At 44.8% G+C, this 18378-nt stretch overlaps 1 protein-coding gene across 1 annotated transcript in view; it reads left to right on the top strand.

Moving 5' to 3' along the window:
• LOC120019112 (ATPase family AAA domain-containing protein 2-like) overlaps positions 1–18378 on the top strand; it is a 113020-nt gene that overhangs the window by 87935 nt on the left and 6707 nt on the right. The window contains exons 25-27 of the mRNA XM_038962374.1: positions 7275–8144; positions 9111–9247; positions 18004–18132. Coding sequence (XP_038818302.1) covers positions 7275–8144; positions 9111–9247; positions 18004–18132 — 1136 coding nt within the window. The remainder of the gene's footprint in view (positions 1–7274; positions 8145–9110; positions 9248–18003; positions 18133–18378) is intronic.

Here is an 18378-nt window from a genome sequence, read left to right as displayed (position 1 = left end):
TGAGTTCCTGTATGTTGTTATGATCACACCACGTCTCGTTAATCATAAGGCATACACCCCCGCCCCTCTTCTTACCAGAAAGATGTTTGTTTCTGTCGGCGCGATGCGTGAAGAAACCAGCTGGCTGCACCGACTCCGTTAGCGTCTCTCGAGTGAGCCATGTTTCCGTGAAGCAAAGAACGTTACAATCTCTGATGTCTCTCTGGAATGTTACCCTTGCTCGGATTTCATCAACCTTGTTGTCAAGAGACTGGACATTGGCGAGTAGTATGCTAGGGAGTGGAGCGCGATGTGCCCGTCTCTGAAGCCTGACCTTCGTTTGCCCCTTTTACGGCGTCGTTGTTTAGGGTCGCCGGCTGGGATCAGATCCATTGTACTGGGTGGAAGGCAAAACACAGGATCCGCTTCGGGAGAGTCATATTCCTGGTTGTAACGATGGTGAGTTGACGTTGCTCTTATATTCAGTAGTTCCTCCCGACTGTATGTAATGAAACCTAAGATTACCTGGGGTACCAATGTAAGAAATAACACATAAAAAAACAAAATACTGCATAGTTTCCTAGGAACGCGAAGCGAGGCGGCCATCTCTGTCGGCGCCTGAAGTAGAACCGATGTAGGGACCGGTGTGTCTGTTGTCCATTGTGTCTGTGCTCTTGTAGAATACTGGTTGAGGGGTGGAGATGATGTTGTCCAGGAGGACCATGAGCTGTTGCTATTGATAAGGTGTCTGATTCATCATTTTCACCTCGAATAGAAGTAGAGGGACTTTTGTCAGAGCGTGCTTGTTGTTTGCGCTGAGGGAACTTTATGCACTTGGCCAGATGATTCTGCATCTTTGTTGCATTCTTCACGTATGATTTGGCACAGTATTTGCAAATGTACAGCTTGTGAAATGAAATGTCTCCACACATCAGATCGTGCCCGTGTCATTTTCCTGTAAAGATTTTTTTTTTTATTGTTCAAAACAAAATACAATTCCATGTACCGTTAAGTAGTTAGATTAAACAACTCCTTTGTAAGATGAATGTTTAATTTGAATGCCAAGCGTCACATCTGGAGGAAACCTGCCACCATCCCTACGGTGAAGCATGGTGGTGGCAGCATCATGTTGGGATTTTTTTCAGCAGCAGGGACTGGTAGACTAGCCAGGATCGATGGAAAGATGAATTGAGTAAAGTACAGAGAGATCCTTGATGAAAACCTGCTCCAGGACGGTTCACCTTCTAACAGTACAACGACCCTAAGCACACAGCCAAGACAACGCAAGAGTGGCTTCGGGACAAGTCTCTGAATGTCCTTGAGTGGTCCAGCCAGAGCCCGGACTTGAACCCGATCTAACAACTCTGGAGAGACCTGAAAATAGCTGTGCAGCGACGCCTCCTATCCATCCTGACAGAGCATCTGCAGAGAAGAATGGTAGAAACTCCCCAAATGCAGGTGTGCCAAGACTTGAGGCTGTAATCGCTGCCAAAGGTGCTTCAACAAAGTATTGAGTAAAGGGTCTGAATACTTATGCAAATATAATATTTCAGTTTTTATTTTTAATACATATACAAAAAAAATGTGAACCTGTTATTGCTGTGTCATTATGGGGTATTATGTGTAGGTTGAGGAAAAACAACTATTTAATCTATTTTAGAATAAGGCTGTAACGTAACAAAATGTGGATAAAGTCAAGGGGTCTGAATATATTACGAATGCACGTGGTAGTTAGACGAACAGAGAGTGCAGATGCACTTGGCCAAATCAATTCCAGTAATTAATGAATAATTATACATTTACTCTGACACGTGACCCACCATTAAAGTGGGTCGTGACCCATACTTTAAGAATGGCTGGCCTAACTTAAAACGTAGTATAGTAATAATGAGAGAGAACAAATATTTGCAAGTTAGACTTTAAACTAACCTCATATGTTTCAGCTTTACTAGACCAAAGTGTAAACAAAATAAATTGTGCTGTCAGGAAATCCCTTCAGGCAAATCAAACAGCCAATAATATAGGCCTACACGTAGGCTACTGTCAATACAAGTTAAACTATTATTCATAATATTGTTAAAGTGTTTAGCAATGTTCTTGAATTGTGCAACGGTCATAAGCTTCCGCAGCAGCACTTTCAAAAAGCGGGAATAGAAAATAAGTCGCTGTCAGTATTTTTTAATGGCTTACTAATTATGTGTATGTATGAGATAAAACAAATGATTATTTATAACACTTGAATGAACATTGGCTAATGGTAAAAACAAATAGGCTTATTATCCTTTAGGCCAGGGGTTCCCAAACTTTTTATAGTCCCGTACCCCTTCAAACTTTCAACCTCCAGCTGCATACCCCCTCTAGCACCAGGGTCAGCGCACTCTAAAATGTTTTTTTGCCATCATTGTAAGCCTGCCACACACACACTATACGATATACATTTATTAAACATAATAATTAGTGTGTTTTTGTCACAACCCAGGTCGTGGGAAGTAACAAAGAGCTCTTATAGGACCAGGGCACAAATAATAATATAAAAATAATCTATAATTTTGCTCTTTTTTTAGCCATCATACATATAAAACCTTATTTGTTCATCAACAATTGTTAATAACTCACCACAGGTTAATGAGAAGGGTGTGCTTGAAAGGATGCACATAACTCTGCAATGTTGTACTGGAGAGAGTCAGTTTTAAATCATTTTCCACACAGTCTGTGCCTGTATTTAGTTTTCGTACTAGTGAGGGCCGAGAATCCACTCTCACAGGTACGTGGTTGCAAAGGGCATCAGTGTCTTAACAGCGCGATTTGCCAAGGCAGGATACTCTTAGCGCAGCCCAACCTGATTTAAATTACATTTTCACAGATCTGCTTGTTGCAGTTTCGATGTGGCTCTCTTGTTCAGATATCGGTAAGTGGACTGGAGGCAGGGCATGAAAGGGATAACGAATCCAGTTGTTTGTGTCATCCGTTTCAGGAAAGTACCTGCGTAATTGCGCACCCAACTCACTCAGGTGCTTCGCTATATCACATTTGACATTGTCAGTAAGCTTGAGTTAATTTGCACACAAAAAATCATACAATGATGGAACGACCTGTGTGTTGTCCTTGTTAATGCAGACAGAGAAGAGCTCCAACTTCTTAATCATAGCCTCAATTTTGCCCCGCACTTTGAATATAGTTGCGGAGAGTCACTGTAATCCTAGATTCAGATCATATAGACGAGAATAAACTCATCATCATGCAAGTGGTCAGACAAGTGAAAATGGTCAGTAAAGAAAACTTTAAGCTCGTCTCTCAATTCAAATAAATGTGTCAATACTTTGCCCCTTGATAACCAGTGCACTTCTGTATGTTGTAAAATCGTTACATGGTCGCTGCCTGTATCATTGCATAGTGCAGACAATACACAAGTTCAGGGGCCTTGCTTTAACAAAGTTAACCATTTTCACTGTGTCCAAAACGTCTTTCAAGCTGTCAGGCATTCCCTTTGGCAGCAAGAGCCTCTTGGTGGATGCTGCAGTATAGCGTTGGAAGCAACTGCTTGCACGCACTTTACCACTCCACTATGTCTCCCTGTCATGGCTTTTCCGCATTCAGTACAGATACCAACACATCTTGACCACCAAAGTCCAGTTGATGTCACAAAGCTGTCCAGTACTTTAGAAATATTACAGCTGTAACGCATAGAATTCACTGGCTTGTATGACAGTAATTGTTTTAAAACATCTCCTGCCATGTCACTGATGCGTTGTGAAAGTGTTGTTTGATGAAGGCATTGTATGTATAGTATTGGCTTTTGTCCCAGCATTGTCCCAGCAATATCCGAGGCAGCAGGAAGAATTAAGCCCTCCACAATAGTTTGGGGCTTGCCTGTCCTAGCCACTCGGTTGCTCACTTCTAGCACCTTCTTATTAATGGTATCTCTTGCTTTTATACATGTCTTACTACTCGAAAGTCATCTTAATATTCGCAAAAAAAAACTCCTGTGGCTTATTTTAGAAATTGGCATGTCTGCGCAAGACTGAAGGTTTCATTGAGTTGTGAGATAGTAGTTTTGCACATAAGTAAACCCCAAATCAATGTAGTTTTCATCATATTTGCGCCTCTTCGATGGTCCAACGTCCCTGTCTGTTGTTCTGTGCTTTCCCGGGTAAGGGGGCAGTAGCTCTTCGGCTGCATCAGATTCACAACTGTCAGTGTCCATGCTAGCTGGGCTAACAACAAATGTATAATTACTGATGTGAGCATTGGATGTGCTCGTGGAAGCAGAACAACTTGTCGTCGACAGGTGCTGGTGTAGTACTGCTTGTAGTAGCAGTACTAATGTTACCAGTAGAGCTGGTATGTGTCTCTATGGACGCGGGCCTTACTTTTTCTAACCATTTATTCATTTTCGAGCAAATGGAATGAGCAGCAGCTACGTTTGGCTACATACGGACCGTTAGTGGAATTCCCGCGAGAGAGTAACAGTTAATGTGATTGGATGTTAATTTTTGACTAGGTTACCTGTATTTGACATTGTTGTTATTTCGCTGAACACTAGATGTTTTATTTTATTTTTGGCAGTGAAACGAGGCTACTCGGGCGAGAGAAAAGAACTCACCCAAATGTATAGCCCTGTTGGAAAATATAAATGGACTGTTTGAAAATGTGATTTAATAAAAAGTGAAAATAATTAATATATATATAAAAATTATTTTCTCTTTTTATTAAATCACATTTTCAAACAGTCCATTTATAAATATATATACAGTTGGGAGAACAAGTATTTGAGACACTGCCGATTTTGCAGGTTTTCCTACTTCCATTTTGTAATAATTGCGCCAACAGTTGTTGCCTTCTCACCAAGCTGCTTGCCTATTGTCCTGTAGCCCATCCCAGCCTTGTGCAGGTCTACAATTTTATCCCTGATGTCCTTACACAGCTCTCTGGTCTTGGCCATTGTGGAGAGGTTGGAGTCTGTTTGATTGAGTGTGTGGACAGGTGTCTTTTATACAGGTAACGAGTTCAAACAAGTGCAGTTAATACAGGTAATGAGTGGAGAACAGGAGGGCTTCTTAAAGAAAAACTAACAGGTCTGTGAGAGCCGGAATTCTTACTGGTTGGTAGGTGATCAAATACTTATGTCATGCAATAAAATGCAAATTAATTACTTAAAAATCATACAATGTGATTTTCTGGATTTTTGTTTTAGATTCCGTCTCTCACAGTTGAAGTGTACCTATGATAAAAATTACAGACCTCTACATGCTTTGTAAGTAGGAAAACCTGCAAAATCGGCAGTGTATCAAATACTTGTTCTCCCCACTGTATATATTTTTATTTATTTGGTGTACCCCAGTTTAGCCTATGCCTTTTGCCTATCAAACTGTAAAAATCCTAAATATACAATCAGATAATACTAGTTATTTATAACATTCTTTATAGCAAAGACCACCAGCATGTTCAACCCCAGAGTAGCGAACTCCGTAGGATGACGGATGTTTGTGGTCTGTCCATTCTTCGCCCTAATAATCTTTTTGAATATTCTGCAATTGACTGGGGTCAGTTCTGCTGGTTAACCTTTATCATTCGGCCTGAAACTGAAGAACTACTTTACGGGAAGACCTGCTTTTCTTTCCCACTACGTCAGCCATCAATTTTTTCAGATTTAGCTAAGGCAGGCTATACTGTTATTATTTAATGAGATTGTTTTGGGCTTTTGTAGCAATTTAAATAAGAAGAAAGACATGTATGCCCCAAATCACAGTTCTGGTATAACCAATGTGTCTTTTATATTGCCTTCTTCCCGCCAATGGACCCCTCCGTGCGCAACTCACCCTGCGGCTGTAGTTTGGAAAAGGCAGCGTGTAGAATCTGACCCTGCAGAAGTTTCACTATGTCAATGTCTACCACACCCTGTGACATGTTTACTGAACTTTCTCAGATGGCAGACTCTTGCTCCCACTCTCTAACTTAGTTTTTTTCATGTGTCAGTCACATCCCTGCAGCAGTAGCCTTGGCTACCACCTAAGTACCGTCTCTCTCCTTCTACCTCTCTGTCTCACCATATCTCTCTCCTTCCATCTCTCTCTCTCCCACTCTCTTTTCATCACTCTCCAGTTCTCTCTGATTATGACCAAATGACCACAAAGTGACATGCAGTCAACATCTCAAACACTAGAAATCATTTCTGCCGGACCACAGCGCTGTAGAAAGGGAGGGGTGGTCAGTCCATTATGCCAGACTTTTTGGCTAGAGAGCAAAAGGAAGTCTCTTCGCGTGAGGGAACAGCAGGCAAATCCAGTTTGATGTGGGGCAGATCTGGGGCTATTTTCGATTGTTTTCAGTTAGAAGTTTGAGCTTCCTCCCTTTCTCTCGTTCTCTCTCGCTCTCAATGGTCTGCCTCATCCAACTAGCAATTACTCCCACAGCCCCTCTTTACGCGGGGCTAACTACCCTCACCTCCCCCTGTCATGTAGAACACAGACCACCGCAATGTAGTGGACATCTGATGCCGCCCTTGTATTTAAGACCTGGCAGGGACAAGGCAACTCAGTTGCTAGGTGTTAGTCCACTGTCACGTCAGTCCAGTGAATTACCACTTAATGAAGGTTTATTTGTAAGGATTCACATCAGATTCAGATCAACTTGGGAAATTAATTTGTTCATGTGCTTAAAAATGATGTACATAAAACACAGCAAACTACACAATATATTTAATTTAACCAAGTCTTCCATTTAGTGTGTTAGAGCAGGGTCTGGAACAAAAGCCAGTTTAGTAGAGTCGGGTGTGTGCAAGCGGAACCAGTGTAGTAGTCGGGTGTGTGCAAGCGGAACCAGTGTGGTAGAGACTGGTGTGTGCAAGCGGAACCAGTGTGGTAGAGACTGGTGTGTGCAAGCGGAACCAGTGTGGTAGAGACTGGTGTGTGCAAGCGGAACCAGTGTGGTAGAGACTGGTGTGTGCAAGCGGAACCAGTGTGGTAGAGACTGGTGTGTGCAAGCGGAACCAGTGTGGTAGAGACTGGTGTGTGCAAGCGGAACCAGTGTGGTAGAGACTGGTGTGTGCAAGCGGAACCAGTGTGGTAGAGACTGGTGTGTGCAAGCGGAACCAGTGTGGTAGAGACTGGTGTGTGCAAGCGGAACCAGTGTGGTAGAGACTGGTGTGTGCAAGCGGAACCAGTGTGGTAGAGACTGGTGTGTGCAAGCGGAACCAGTGTGGTAGAGACTGGTGTGTGCAAGCGGAACCAGTGAGGTAGAGACTGGTGTTCCATTTGACTGAACTAACCAAATGTTTTTTTTCTCTCTGCTTCCAGATCACATGAAGAGGAAAACGCGTCGGCGGCCATCTTGGGGGCGGGGCATCATCAGGAAGAAGAAGAACTACAAGAAGGGAATGGAGGAAGAGGAGGATGAAGGTGCGGAGCCTGAGCCAGAGACGGCGGGACCCAGCGATTCCTGTCTGACTCAGGATGAAGAGTCTTCCTGCGACACCATGGACCCTCAGCCCAACGGACACCACACACACCCTCACACACAAAGCATCTCCATGGAGGAAGAGCACTCCAACACGGCACCTAGGGGCCGGAGCACAGAGACCAAGACACAGGGGGAGAGCAGCACAGGGACAGGGCCCAAGAAAGAAGAGACACCGGCTACAGGCGACAAAGCCAAATCCACAGACAAAGACCTCCAGTCTAAAAGCGAGTCTTCCCCATCTGAAAGGGAAGAGTCTCATTGTAAAGACGAGGGGCCTCAAGCCCAGGACAAGTTGATCCAGTCTGAAGGTGAGGGGTCTAAAGATGAAGATCTCCAGTCTAAAGATAAGGGTACCCAGGCCGATGGCGAGAAGCCCCAAGACAAGCCTGATGATCCCCAGGCGAAACACAAGGAGGCCCAGTCTAAGGCTGAGCAGCACTTGTCAGCCCCTAGGACGGCCACAGCGCCCCCTATCCCTCGGGAGGAGTGTGTGAATGGGGATGAGTCCATGGACAGCTTGGACTCGCAGGCCCTCAAGAGCTCTGAGACAGAGGAAGGTCCTACAGAGGGCACAGGTGAGGGGGCGGAGGGGAAAGATGATGTGTCGATGTCTGCAGAGAGCAGAGGTATTCAGGAGCGCCCTCCTCAGGACGGGAGGAAAGGAGACATGGAGACGGGCGAGGAGGAGCATGAGCAGGATAGAGAAGGTACTGAGAGGTTATCTGTGGCTAACTTCTACCTACTCCTAGAATCATGACTTGATATATGCTGACTATATCTGTCTAACTTTGACTTGTATAAATATTGCATCATGTCAATGGGTTAATTTCAGTAACTCTGAGTTACTTGTACAGATTATCCGTTCTGATCTTTCCCCCAGAGAGCACCAGACAACCTAGAAACACATCCACAGATTTTAACAGGCAGTCTAACCTCAAAAGACTTACACTGAGTTTGCTTGTAAAATGACAGGACATGAATAATCCCAGAAGTATGGCATGTGAAATGTTTTCCTTTAGTCTACAGACAGCATATTTCAATTAAATCCACAAAAGCTGCTGAGGTCGTGTACCTTTTGTAGAATATCCAAAACCACTCTCGATTTATTCTCGAAAAAAGGTTTTACTGTGAAAAATGTCACAAGGTTGGCTTTTTTCTCCCTCTCACATTTTTTCTTTGGCCTTGGACCGTTTGCCATTGATTTAGTGGCGTGTAGTGTCTGGGACAAGTGTGAGTTTGTGTGCGCATGTCAGCGTGTGTGGTGTCTGGGACAAGCCAATAGGCCTGTCTGTGTGTGCGTGTGTGATAAGCCAATATGCCTGTGTGTGTGATTAACGACTCAGGACTGTGGATTGGAAGCCCTGAGCTACTGGGTGATTTGGGAGGCCTGGAGTATTAGTGGTGGCTGGATCCTACAGACAGTGTATTACCACTCAGGCTGGTAAACTAGAAGCCAGCAGATCACAGGCTGTGTATGTAGCGGGCCAGCTATTTTTGTTCTCTTTGGTTGTCAGGCCTTTGCTTCAATTCAAACAAGCCCTGGTTTGTGAATAGGCTTTGTCATATGGTATGTTCTCCTAACCTACCTGGTTAATGATGGTATATAAACAATTATAGGTCAAAGGTGATTGTAGGTGGGCTGTCGTTTACCTGTTCTCTCTTTCTGTTTCAAGGCGGGTCCAAGGGAAGGAAGTGCAGAAAGAGTCAATCAGAGCAGTCGAAGGGTTCGGCTGACATGACAGAGGAAGAGTCTCCACAGATCCCTCCCACTCCGCCACCTCCACTAGTGGTCGATCACCAGCGACTCACAGTAAGTGTTGTGTGGCCATGTTCTGTGTCATGCTGATGAGAGGGGAGGTGGGGGATTGAGGAGGGGTGGAGTAGAGGACAACATGGGGATTGAAGGAAAGAGAGAGAGTGATTGGGGGGGTGGAGGATGGGGGACTCAATCATGGGAGACTGGCCCCTAATCCTCCCCAGGATTCAGGCCTCTCTGGGGCTGCTGGTGTCACTCTCTCCTTTCTCAGATGGATGCTCCTGATTTCTTAGACTAATATCGTCTGCCCTCACTCTTTCGCTCTGTGTGTCCTACGAGACACACTTTAAACCCCTGTCATCCCAGAGAGGACCGATCCAATTTAAGTGGCAGACAGCAGTGCATCTCTGATGCAACTCCACATCTTCACTCAATCAACAGGTGTTGTTTCTTCCATACAGCCATTTTAAGAACGCAGCCAGGACATGACTCAAACATGAGGCATTCTGCGCTTTCTACTCTCCAGCTACCCGCTCCGGCAAGTTGGTCTCCGAATTGATTGACAGGATAGGAAAGTGAATATGTGCAGCGGTTTCCAGACACTTTACACAGTCACGCTTATGTTCCACCTAATTCCCTGGGTGTAAATTGGGGCAGTGCTCTTTTTTTACTCCTTTCGCTCTCTTCTCTCTACCGACCGACCAAACGGCCCTTGTAAGAAAAGGAAGAAGCAGCATGGTTGTAGTCTAATTGGTGTAAAATAAGTGCTTCTCTGACATGCTCTCCATCCCTGTGTTCTCTCTTCTTCCATCCCTATATTTCACTGTGACATCACCCACATCCCCTGCTATCAAAGCGTTATCTCCCCTTGGTTACCCTTGCCCCAGGGGGTAACGGAGATTGAGGGGTGCGCGGTTTCCACCTTGCCTCGCTCGTCAGTGGCGTCTCAAGTGATTGACGGGTCTGATCCTTCCGTCTGGTCAAAGGTGGGTCGTGTTTGGCCGATGCTCCCGATTTAAAAAAATAAAAAATACTAATAAAAATACGGTGCGCCACAGAGTCGCCGCGGGTGGCTGCCACCAAGAACCGTGGGAACGCTCCCTCCCTATGAACGCAGACTGCGCTAATCTGGAGGCTTATTTGTTAGGCGATGGAAAAAGAGGAGATATCTTTAAGACAGATCGTGAAAAGAGGGCACTGTGTATAATTGCTTTTTCATCCACCCGGTTTACGGAACAAATTGAATTTCCAGTGAGCGGGGTGAGAGTCTACGTTTAAGGCTGATATCTCCACAGTGGTTGGGTAGGGCTGGCTCGCTGCCTGGTACGTATTAGGAGGGGAGTGGTGTGCCCTGTTCCGTTCCTCCTCTCTACTTCTCTTTCATTTATATTCATTAATTGGAGGTCTCATTACTTGTGACATTTAACTTGGATGGCAGGGCCCCTGAAATCCCTTTTGGAATTAAGCACAGCCTGAACTCTACTACTTCCTTCAGTCACACAGGTTCTACTAGGCAGATGGTTGTCACCAGCAGTGTTCTTCAGCCCTGCTCATGGAAAGCTACATGGTTTGCAGGCTTTTGTTACAGCCCAGCACCAACACACCTGATTCTACTAATTAGCCTACTTATTGGTGGTTAGTTGAATCTGGATGTTAATGCTGAGCTGAAAGAAGGGGGGGGATCGATACAGTTGCATATCGTAACATTATTTTGGAATGATATTATCGATATTTGATTGCAAGTACAAAATCTAACATACTTATTAGCTAGAGCTAGTCGGCTATACCTGAGATAACTAAAATAAATTGTCCTATAGCTTATTCTCCATCTTCTTGGAGAATTCCCAGCCCTTGAAAATGTGCACATCACCAGGTTGAAGAAACTAGTGAAGCACTTTCGTTGTGCATTACTCCCAGACTCTCTCTGTTTCATGAATAATCAGCCACACTGACAGACAGAACCTTCTCATAAGTGCCAGGGCTCCAGGCAGCGACCGTTTAGTTGCATTTTGCGACCCTTTGACTTGGCTGTGCGACCAAATCATGGGCTGGAGCCACCATTTGAAAGAGTTAGTGACAGCAGTGTCACCAGGGGAAAACGTTAGTCTGGAGCACTGAGTGACCTAGATTACAGCAGAATTATCATCTATTAGGGAATCAAATCTCATCCCATTATTTATATCCACCTCCCCAAAGAACACGCAGGCTTCGCTACAAGAGCAGGCAGGGCAATTTTCCTTCATGTGTTACGCAGCTGCAAATGGCCAGTGTGCATATATAGGCTGTCACACTGAAGAGTCCTCTCTCTCCCCTGATGTCTAACTATTACAGCATGTCAAGATTTCCCATTTCGGAGCTGTCCGTCCACAGAAATAGCCCCATTGTCAGTTTGTCATCTCTGCCCATTTCCAACACTAATAACAGCAGAGAGAGCGCCTGCTAGGGGAAGAAAACTGCTTAATGGCCGGTGCCAGGAGCGAAGCGTTTTGATTGTCAATAAAAATAAATAACTTTTGGAGTGCTTGCTTCCTTTTCATTTTTATTCATCCCCGTTGATGTTCTTGACAGCATGGTCATTTGCATGTGATAACAGCTTTCCATTTGGAGGACTGGCGTTTTGAAAAGGCTTTCATCCACGTCGGGATCCAGCTACATCAGCACATCAGGAAAACACAACACATGCGTGCGCTTACACACACACCCAAAAAGAAAGCAGTCATCCGCTCCCCATGTCTCTGTGAGTGACTAGCACACACACGGCACCTGTTTTTCCCCTCTCTAATGCACATTGTCAAAAGCCTTTCTCTGAGAAACGGTGTTGAGTGGCATAATGCGTTCATTTATGTCCAAGCTGTCAGGTTGGCTCTAACTGTCTGAGGCGGTTTGCTTTTGCTTTTGACAAAATACTGAAGATGGAAGGAGAGGAGTGAAGAGACGGAGTGGAAGAAGATAGGAAAGAAACCGAGAGAGAGGAGGAGGTAGAAAAGGAAAGAGTAGAGGGAGAAAAGCACGAGGGGAGAATAGATTGGAGTCCAATGTTTTGTCAGATAACAGCAAGCTATAGACAGACTCTACAGAGGTTAATTGCTGACCTCATCCACTTGTAAGTTTGTTATTGTGGCTTTAAGAGCTGAGAACAACTCCAGCAATCAGTCGCTCGCTCGCTCACACACTCAAGTATACTCTCAATAAGCACTGCTGGAACTCAGTTTCTCTGGACCCCTGCAAGGTCCACCCCTAATCTAAAATAAAACAAATTGAATGTGTCACCCAGACAGCCACTCACAAAGTATTGACTACCGATCGCTGTCCATGGTGCTGAAATTGTGAGTCTATGAAGCTGCATGCCTAATGATGATAGGCTTTCTGTGGTGCCAGGGCTGGTACATTGCCTTCAGAAAGTATTCATACCCCTTGATTTATTCCACATGTAGTTGTTACAGCCTGAATTCAAAATGGATTATATATATATTATTTTTTTTATCTACATACAATACCCCATAATGACAAAGTGAAACATGGTTTTAGGCATTTTTGCAACTTTATTATAAATGAAATACAGAAATATCTAATTTACGTAAGTATTCACAGCCCTGAGTTAATGCTTTGTAGAAGCACTTTTGGCAATGATTACAGCTGAGAGTCTTTCTGGGTAAGTCTCTAAGAGCTTTCCACACCTGGATTATGCAACATTTGCGCATTATTCTTTTCAAAATTCTTCAAGCTCTATGAGTTGGTTGTTGATCATTGCTAGACCACCATTTTCAGGTCTTGTCATAGATCTTTCAAGTAGATTGAAGTCAAAACTGTAACTCTGCCACTCAGGAACACAGAGACAGCAGGGGTTCAGACTTTAGATCCCAGTTCCTACATTTGAATATTAAAATGTATTTTATCAAACAAAACTATGCTACATTTTATCTCTGGGACCTTCAGAATGACAAATCAGAGCAAGATTACTCAATATAAGTACATTATTTACCTTCAGAGGTGAATGTATCAAACCAGTTGCCGTGATAAATGTTTTGTTGTTGTGCACTCTCCTCAAACAATAGCATGGTATTTTTTCACTGTAATAGCTACTGTAAATTGGACATTGCAGTTAGATTAACAATAATTTAAGCTCTCTGACCATATAAAACATGTCTATTTCCTGAAAGTTGGCGGTTGTTTACGCCATTCTAGTCACATTAGCGCCCGTTAGCAACAACTGTCCCGGTTAAGGAACACCAATCCCGTAGAGGTTTTAATCATTTCACCATGCTCAAAGGGATATTCAATGTCTGCTTTTTAAATATATTTCTACCCATCTACCAATTTGTTGCCCTTTGCGAGGCATTAGAAAACCTCCCTGGTCTTTGGGTTTGAAATTCACTGCTTGACTGAGGGACCTTAAAATGATCTGTATGTGTGGGGTACAGAGATGAGGTACTCATTCAAAAATCATGTTAAAGACTATTATTGCACACAGAGTGAGTCCATGCAACTTATTATGACTTGTTAAGCACATGTTTTACTCCTGAAGTTATTTAGGCTTGCTGTGTCAAAGGGGTTCAATACTTATTGACTCAAGATATTTCAGCTTTTCATTTTTTATTAATTTCCACTTTGATTTTATGGGGTATTGTGAGGCCAGTTAAACAAAATCTAAATGGAATCAATTTTAAGGCTGTAACACAACAAAATTTGGAAAAAGTCAAAGGGTGTGAGTACTTTCTGAAGGCACTGTATAGTTTGCTTTAGCTAATGAATAAATGTTTATTGGTAGGCCAATTTGGTTGTCATTTTCTCATGTTAAGCCTAACATTTCACGAAGCTATTCACAATGTCGCTATGCTGCCATTTTTAGACTGCTGGCTGGTGGCAATAATGTCGTTACTTATTCAGTAATTAAAGTTGGAACTTCAAACATTGTAAAATGTATTTTTGATGCAGCAGCATACTAATCAGCTAGTTTAGAATATACAACTGTCCTGTAGGCTATAGGCTACCTGACCCTGCATGACATGAGCCATCCTCTCGCTCTCTCCCAGCTTGGATAGAAGTTGTTGTGCATAAAACCAGTCCAACCTCAAACACTAGCTTACTAGGGATTGTTTCGTTATGCAGCCTACTCTACCATATCACCGGATTCCTGCAACCCGCCTCACCCAATGTGGTACGGATCTGTTATTTTTATTCCTTATAACTGGAACTTCCATCAGGAGCTAGCCAGCTAACTAGCTACTAGTCTTTGTTAGCCACGGCTAGCGGTCCTCACCTGTTTTCCCTGCTTCAGCCAGCCTTAGCTTGGACAATCACTTGCCAGTCTGCACAGCGCGATATCAACCCAGAGCATATCGGACTGCTTCTCTACCATATCACCGGATTCCTGACGCTCTGGATCATTACACCGGAACATTACTCCGGATCATTGCAGCTAGCTAGCGGTTACTGTTAGCTAACTCCTCTGTTCCCGAAGCAAGCACCAGCTAGGCTCGAGCTAGGCCTGTATACCAGCTAATTCTAGGGCTACAATACCTCCTTTGCCAATTGGCCTGGACCCTTTATTGTCGACACGGAGCCCCGCCAATCCATCGCGACTGGACTGCTGACGTGATCTCAAAAGGCTATTATGTTACGATATCGCTGAAGAACCATCTACTAGCCCCGGCCCGCTAGCTTTTCTGAACACTGTGTCCCCTGCTCGCCTAGCATAGTAGTGACTACCGAACAGAACCCTGACTCACCTATTGCTGCTCTTTTGACCCTATGACCACTCGGTTACACAGCTGATGCCCCCTGGACTATTTCAATAACACGGTACCTCATTTTGTTGGCCCCAGCCTCGAACTCAGGTCCTGTGTGTACCTAACTGACCCGCTCTGCCCGTTCATCTCTATTTACCCGTTGTTGTCTTAGCTCTCTTGATCAACACCTGTGATTGCTTTATGCCTCTCTCTGTCAATATGCCTTGGCTAGTTTTTATTGTTTTATTTTACTGTAGAGCCCTCAGTCTCGCTCAAAATGCCTTTGATAGCTCTTTCGTTCCACCCCACACACATGCGGAGACCTCACCTAGGTTAACTGATGCCTCCAGAGACGAAACCTCTCTCATCGTCACCCAACGAATAGGTTTACTTCCATTGTACTCACATCCTACCATACCCTTGTCTGTACATTATGCCTTGAACCTATTCTACCACGCCCAGAAATCTGCTCCTTTTATTATCTGTTCCCAACGCACTAGATGACCAGTTCTTATAGCCTTTAGCCGTACCCTTATCCTACTCCTCCTCTATTCCTCTGGTGATGTAGAGGTTAACCGAGGCCCCCAGTACTACACCTATTCCCCAGGCGCTCTCATTTTTTGACTAAAAGCCTCGCTCTCTCGCTGCCTCTGCCTCGCTCTCTCGCTGCCTCTGCCTCGCTCTCTCGCTGCCTCTGCCTCGCTCTCTCGCTGCCTCTGCCTCGCTCTCTCGCTGCCTCTGCCTCGCTCTCTCGCTGCCTCTGCCTCGCTCTCTCGCTGCCTCTGCCTCGCTCTCTCTGCCTCGCTCTCTCGCTCGCTGCCTCTCTGCCTCGCTCGCTGCCTCTCTGCCTCACTCTCTGCCTCTCTCTCGCTCGCTGCCGCTCTCTGCCTCCCCCTGTACTTAATTCCCAGTGCTAGAGCAGCGGTGTGTTTTCTAGCAGCCTTAATACACAGCCCTCTACAGCCCACATAACACTAAAGCTGTTAACTCCACAGGTGATCAACACTGGCACACAATCCTCATATTAAACACTGTGAAAGGGCCTTCCATTACACCATGACCTGCTGGAGACGGACACAACCAGATAGCTGTATTAAGTGTGATTGACACTCAGGACATATGTCCAGTGATCTCAAAGCATCAGCACATGACCATGATGTATTCACTCCTTCACTTTCATAAGCATTGTAAAGGTGTTGTGAGGTGAAAGTTTATCAGGTGTTTGGTGTTCCAAGTAAGGGATCATCACTGATTAAGGGCTGGTGCTGAGTATCAATGCTAGCTAACATATATATATATATATATTATATACACTAATAACCACAGGCTCTGCAGGGTGAGATATTTATGCCGATGTAACACTAACTGTTAACACACATTGAAGTCATCAGCTCTCCAGTTCACAGCGTTCACACCCGATGCTGTGGTTATTTCTGTACCCTGGCATAAGCTGTGCCTTGGTCTCCATTTCAGAGATTCACATGGTACTGGGCTGGGCTCCAGGAGCACCAGGTGGGCATGTTTGTTACTGCAGTGTGTGTGTGTAGAGGTGATGTGTGCTGTGCTCAGGTTCAGGTCTATGTTCTCAGAATCACAGGGAGCCTGTCAGTGGCCTCATTAGCTGCCCTTGACGGGCTGAAACACACAGGGAACACTGTGTGTGTGTATTGAGTTGGCTGTGGGTGTGTGTCTGCAGAGTTGGGGCGGGGGTGTACTGGTGTAGTCATCTGCTTGGCCTCATGCTGTGCCTGAGCTGATGGGTCAGAGGTTACCATGGCTGTGACACCAATAAAGTGCTTCGTCCTCCCATCTGTGTTCCTTCGCTCTGAATTTTTCCAGATTTTGTTACGTCACAGCCTTATGCTAAAATAGATTACATTTTATTGTTCCCTCATCAGTCTACACACAACACCCCATAATGACCAAGCAAAAACATTTTTTAAAAACATTTTTTGCTCATTTATAAAAAATAAACTGAAATTGTGACTCGTTCTCCCGTCTGGGTTCCTTCTCTCACTCTTTAACTCTCGCTCATGTTTTGTTATTTTCTAAGAGGGGGCATTAGCAAGAAACAAGGCTGAGATGGTGAGGAAGAGGCATAAAGAAAGTGGGGGGATGGAGACGTGAGCGGGAGGAAGGGAGGTTGGAGTTAAATGGTCTGTGTCACAGCCCCCTTTAACAGGCTGGATTACAGCTCCTATGTGTGTTGGGAGCTCACTACCTCAGGGGGCCTGCTATCCCCACCACCACACACCTTACCCCGCTGGCACTATTGGCCTGGGCAACTGGACAGAGGCACAGCTGATTAAATCAGGCGTCTAACAAGGAAAGAGGCAGAGAAGAGGGGGACCTTAGGAGAAAAGGGGATGAGATTAGAAGAGAGTGGGGAAGAAGCATAGTTGTAGATGTGGAGAGACGGGTTGAGAAAGGAGGGAGTTATTGAGACGGTATTGATGGGTAAAATAGTCATATTTTTCAGTGTGTTCTTCGAGTCACTGTGTCCTTATTTGCAATTGAACAAATAGACAAATATCACCTCACTTGAATAATCCTGACATTTCACTGAGGAACCCACACCTTGTTCTTCTGACACACACACCATTCCCATCAGGGTTTCTCTGTTTGCCTGGCGTCTAATGACTGTAAATCTAGTCGCTGTGTGATGATTTGCTATTTCAGTCTATGCATTTTGATGAGCACACAGATACACACACTGTGGCAAGCTGAGACGGAGCAGGTCAATTGAAAGGGTCTTTGACTGTCCTGAGTGTTTTAATTAAAGAAGCAAATAAAAGTAAACACTGAGCTAATTATGATTTGCTGTAATTAGCTTTCCCTCTGATCTTAATTGCTTTTGAATATAGCTTACCTCTGTTTGTGTGAGAGTTGTGCTTGTAATGTGAATGCAGGGGATGTGTGCATGTTCCCTGTTGCATTAAATATTCTACTTGTGTGTGTGATCATGATTTTTCATGTCTATGGCGTGAATGTGTTCTCTAAGGCAGCTTGTCCTTTCTGATGTGTATAATAACATAATGTGTGTTTGTGTGTGTGTATAAGGTATGTGTTCTCCTCTCCCAGGCCCTCTTGGACACAGTGGTACAGAGGAGTGACGGCTACAGCGTGGAGCGTTTAGAGAGACTCTTCTCTCTCCTCAGTCAGTGCATCTACCAACACCGCCTGGACTACGACAAGACACTGCTACTGGAGGTTAGACGAACACACACACACACACACACACACACAGCGACAGGCACGGGGCGACACAGACACACAGCGACAGGCACGGGGCGACACAGACACACAGCGACAGGCACGGGGCGACACAGACACACAGCGACAGGCACGGGGCGACACAGACACACAGCGACAGGCACGTGGCGACACAGACACACAGCGACAGGCACGGGGCGACACAGACACACAGCGACAGGCACGGGGCGACACAGACACACA

Source organism: Salvelinus namaycush, chromosome 24, assembly GCF_016432855.1.
Source record: "Salvelinus namaycush isolate Seneca chromosome 24, SaNama_1.0, whole genome shotgun sequence".
Classification (NCBI taxonomy): domain Eukaryota; kingdom Metazoa; phylum Chordata; class Actinopteri; order Salmoniformes; family Salmonidae; genus Salvelinus; species Salvelinus namaycush.
Note: the sequence above shows the minus strand (reverse complement) of the source record. Positions and strands in the feature narration are given on the sequence as shown.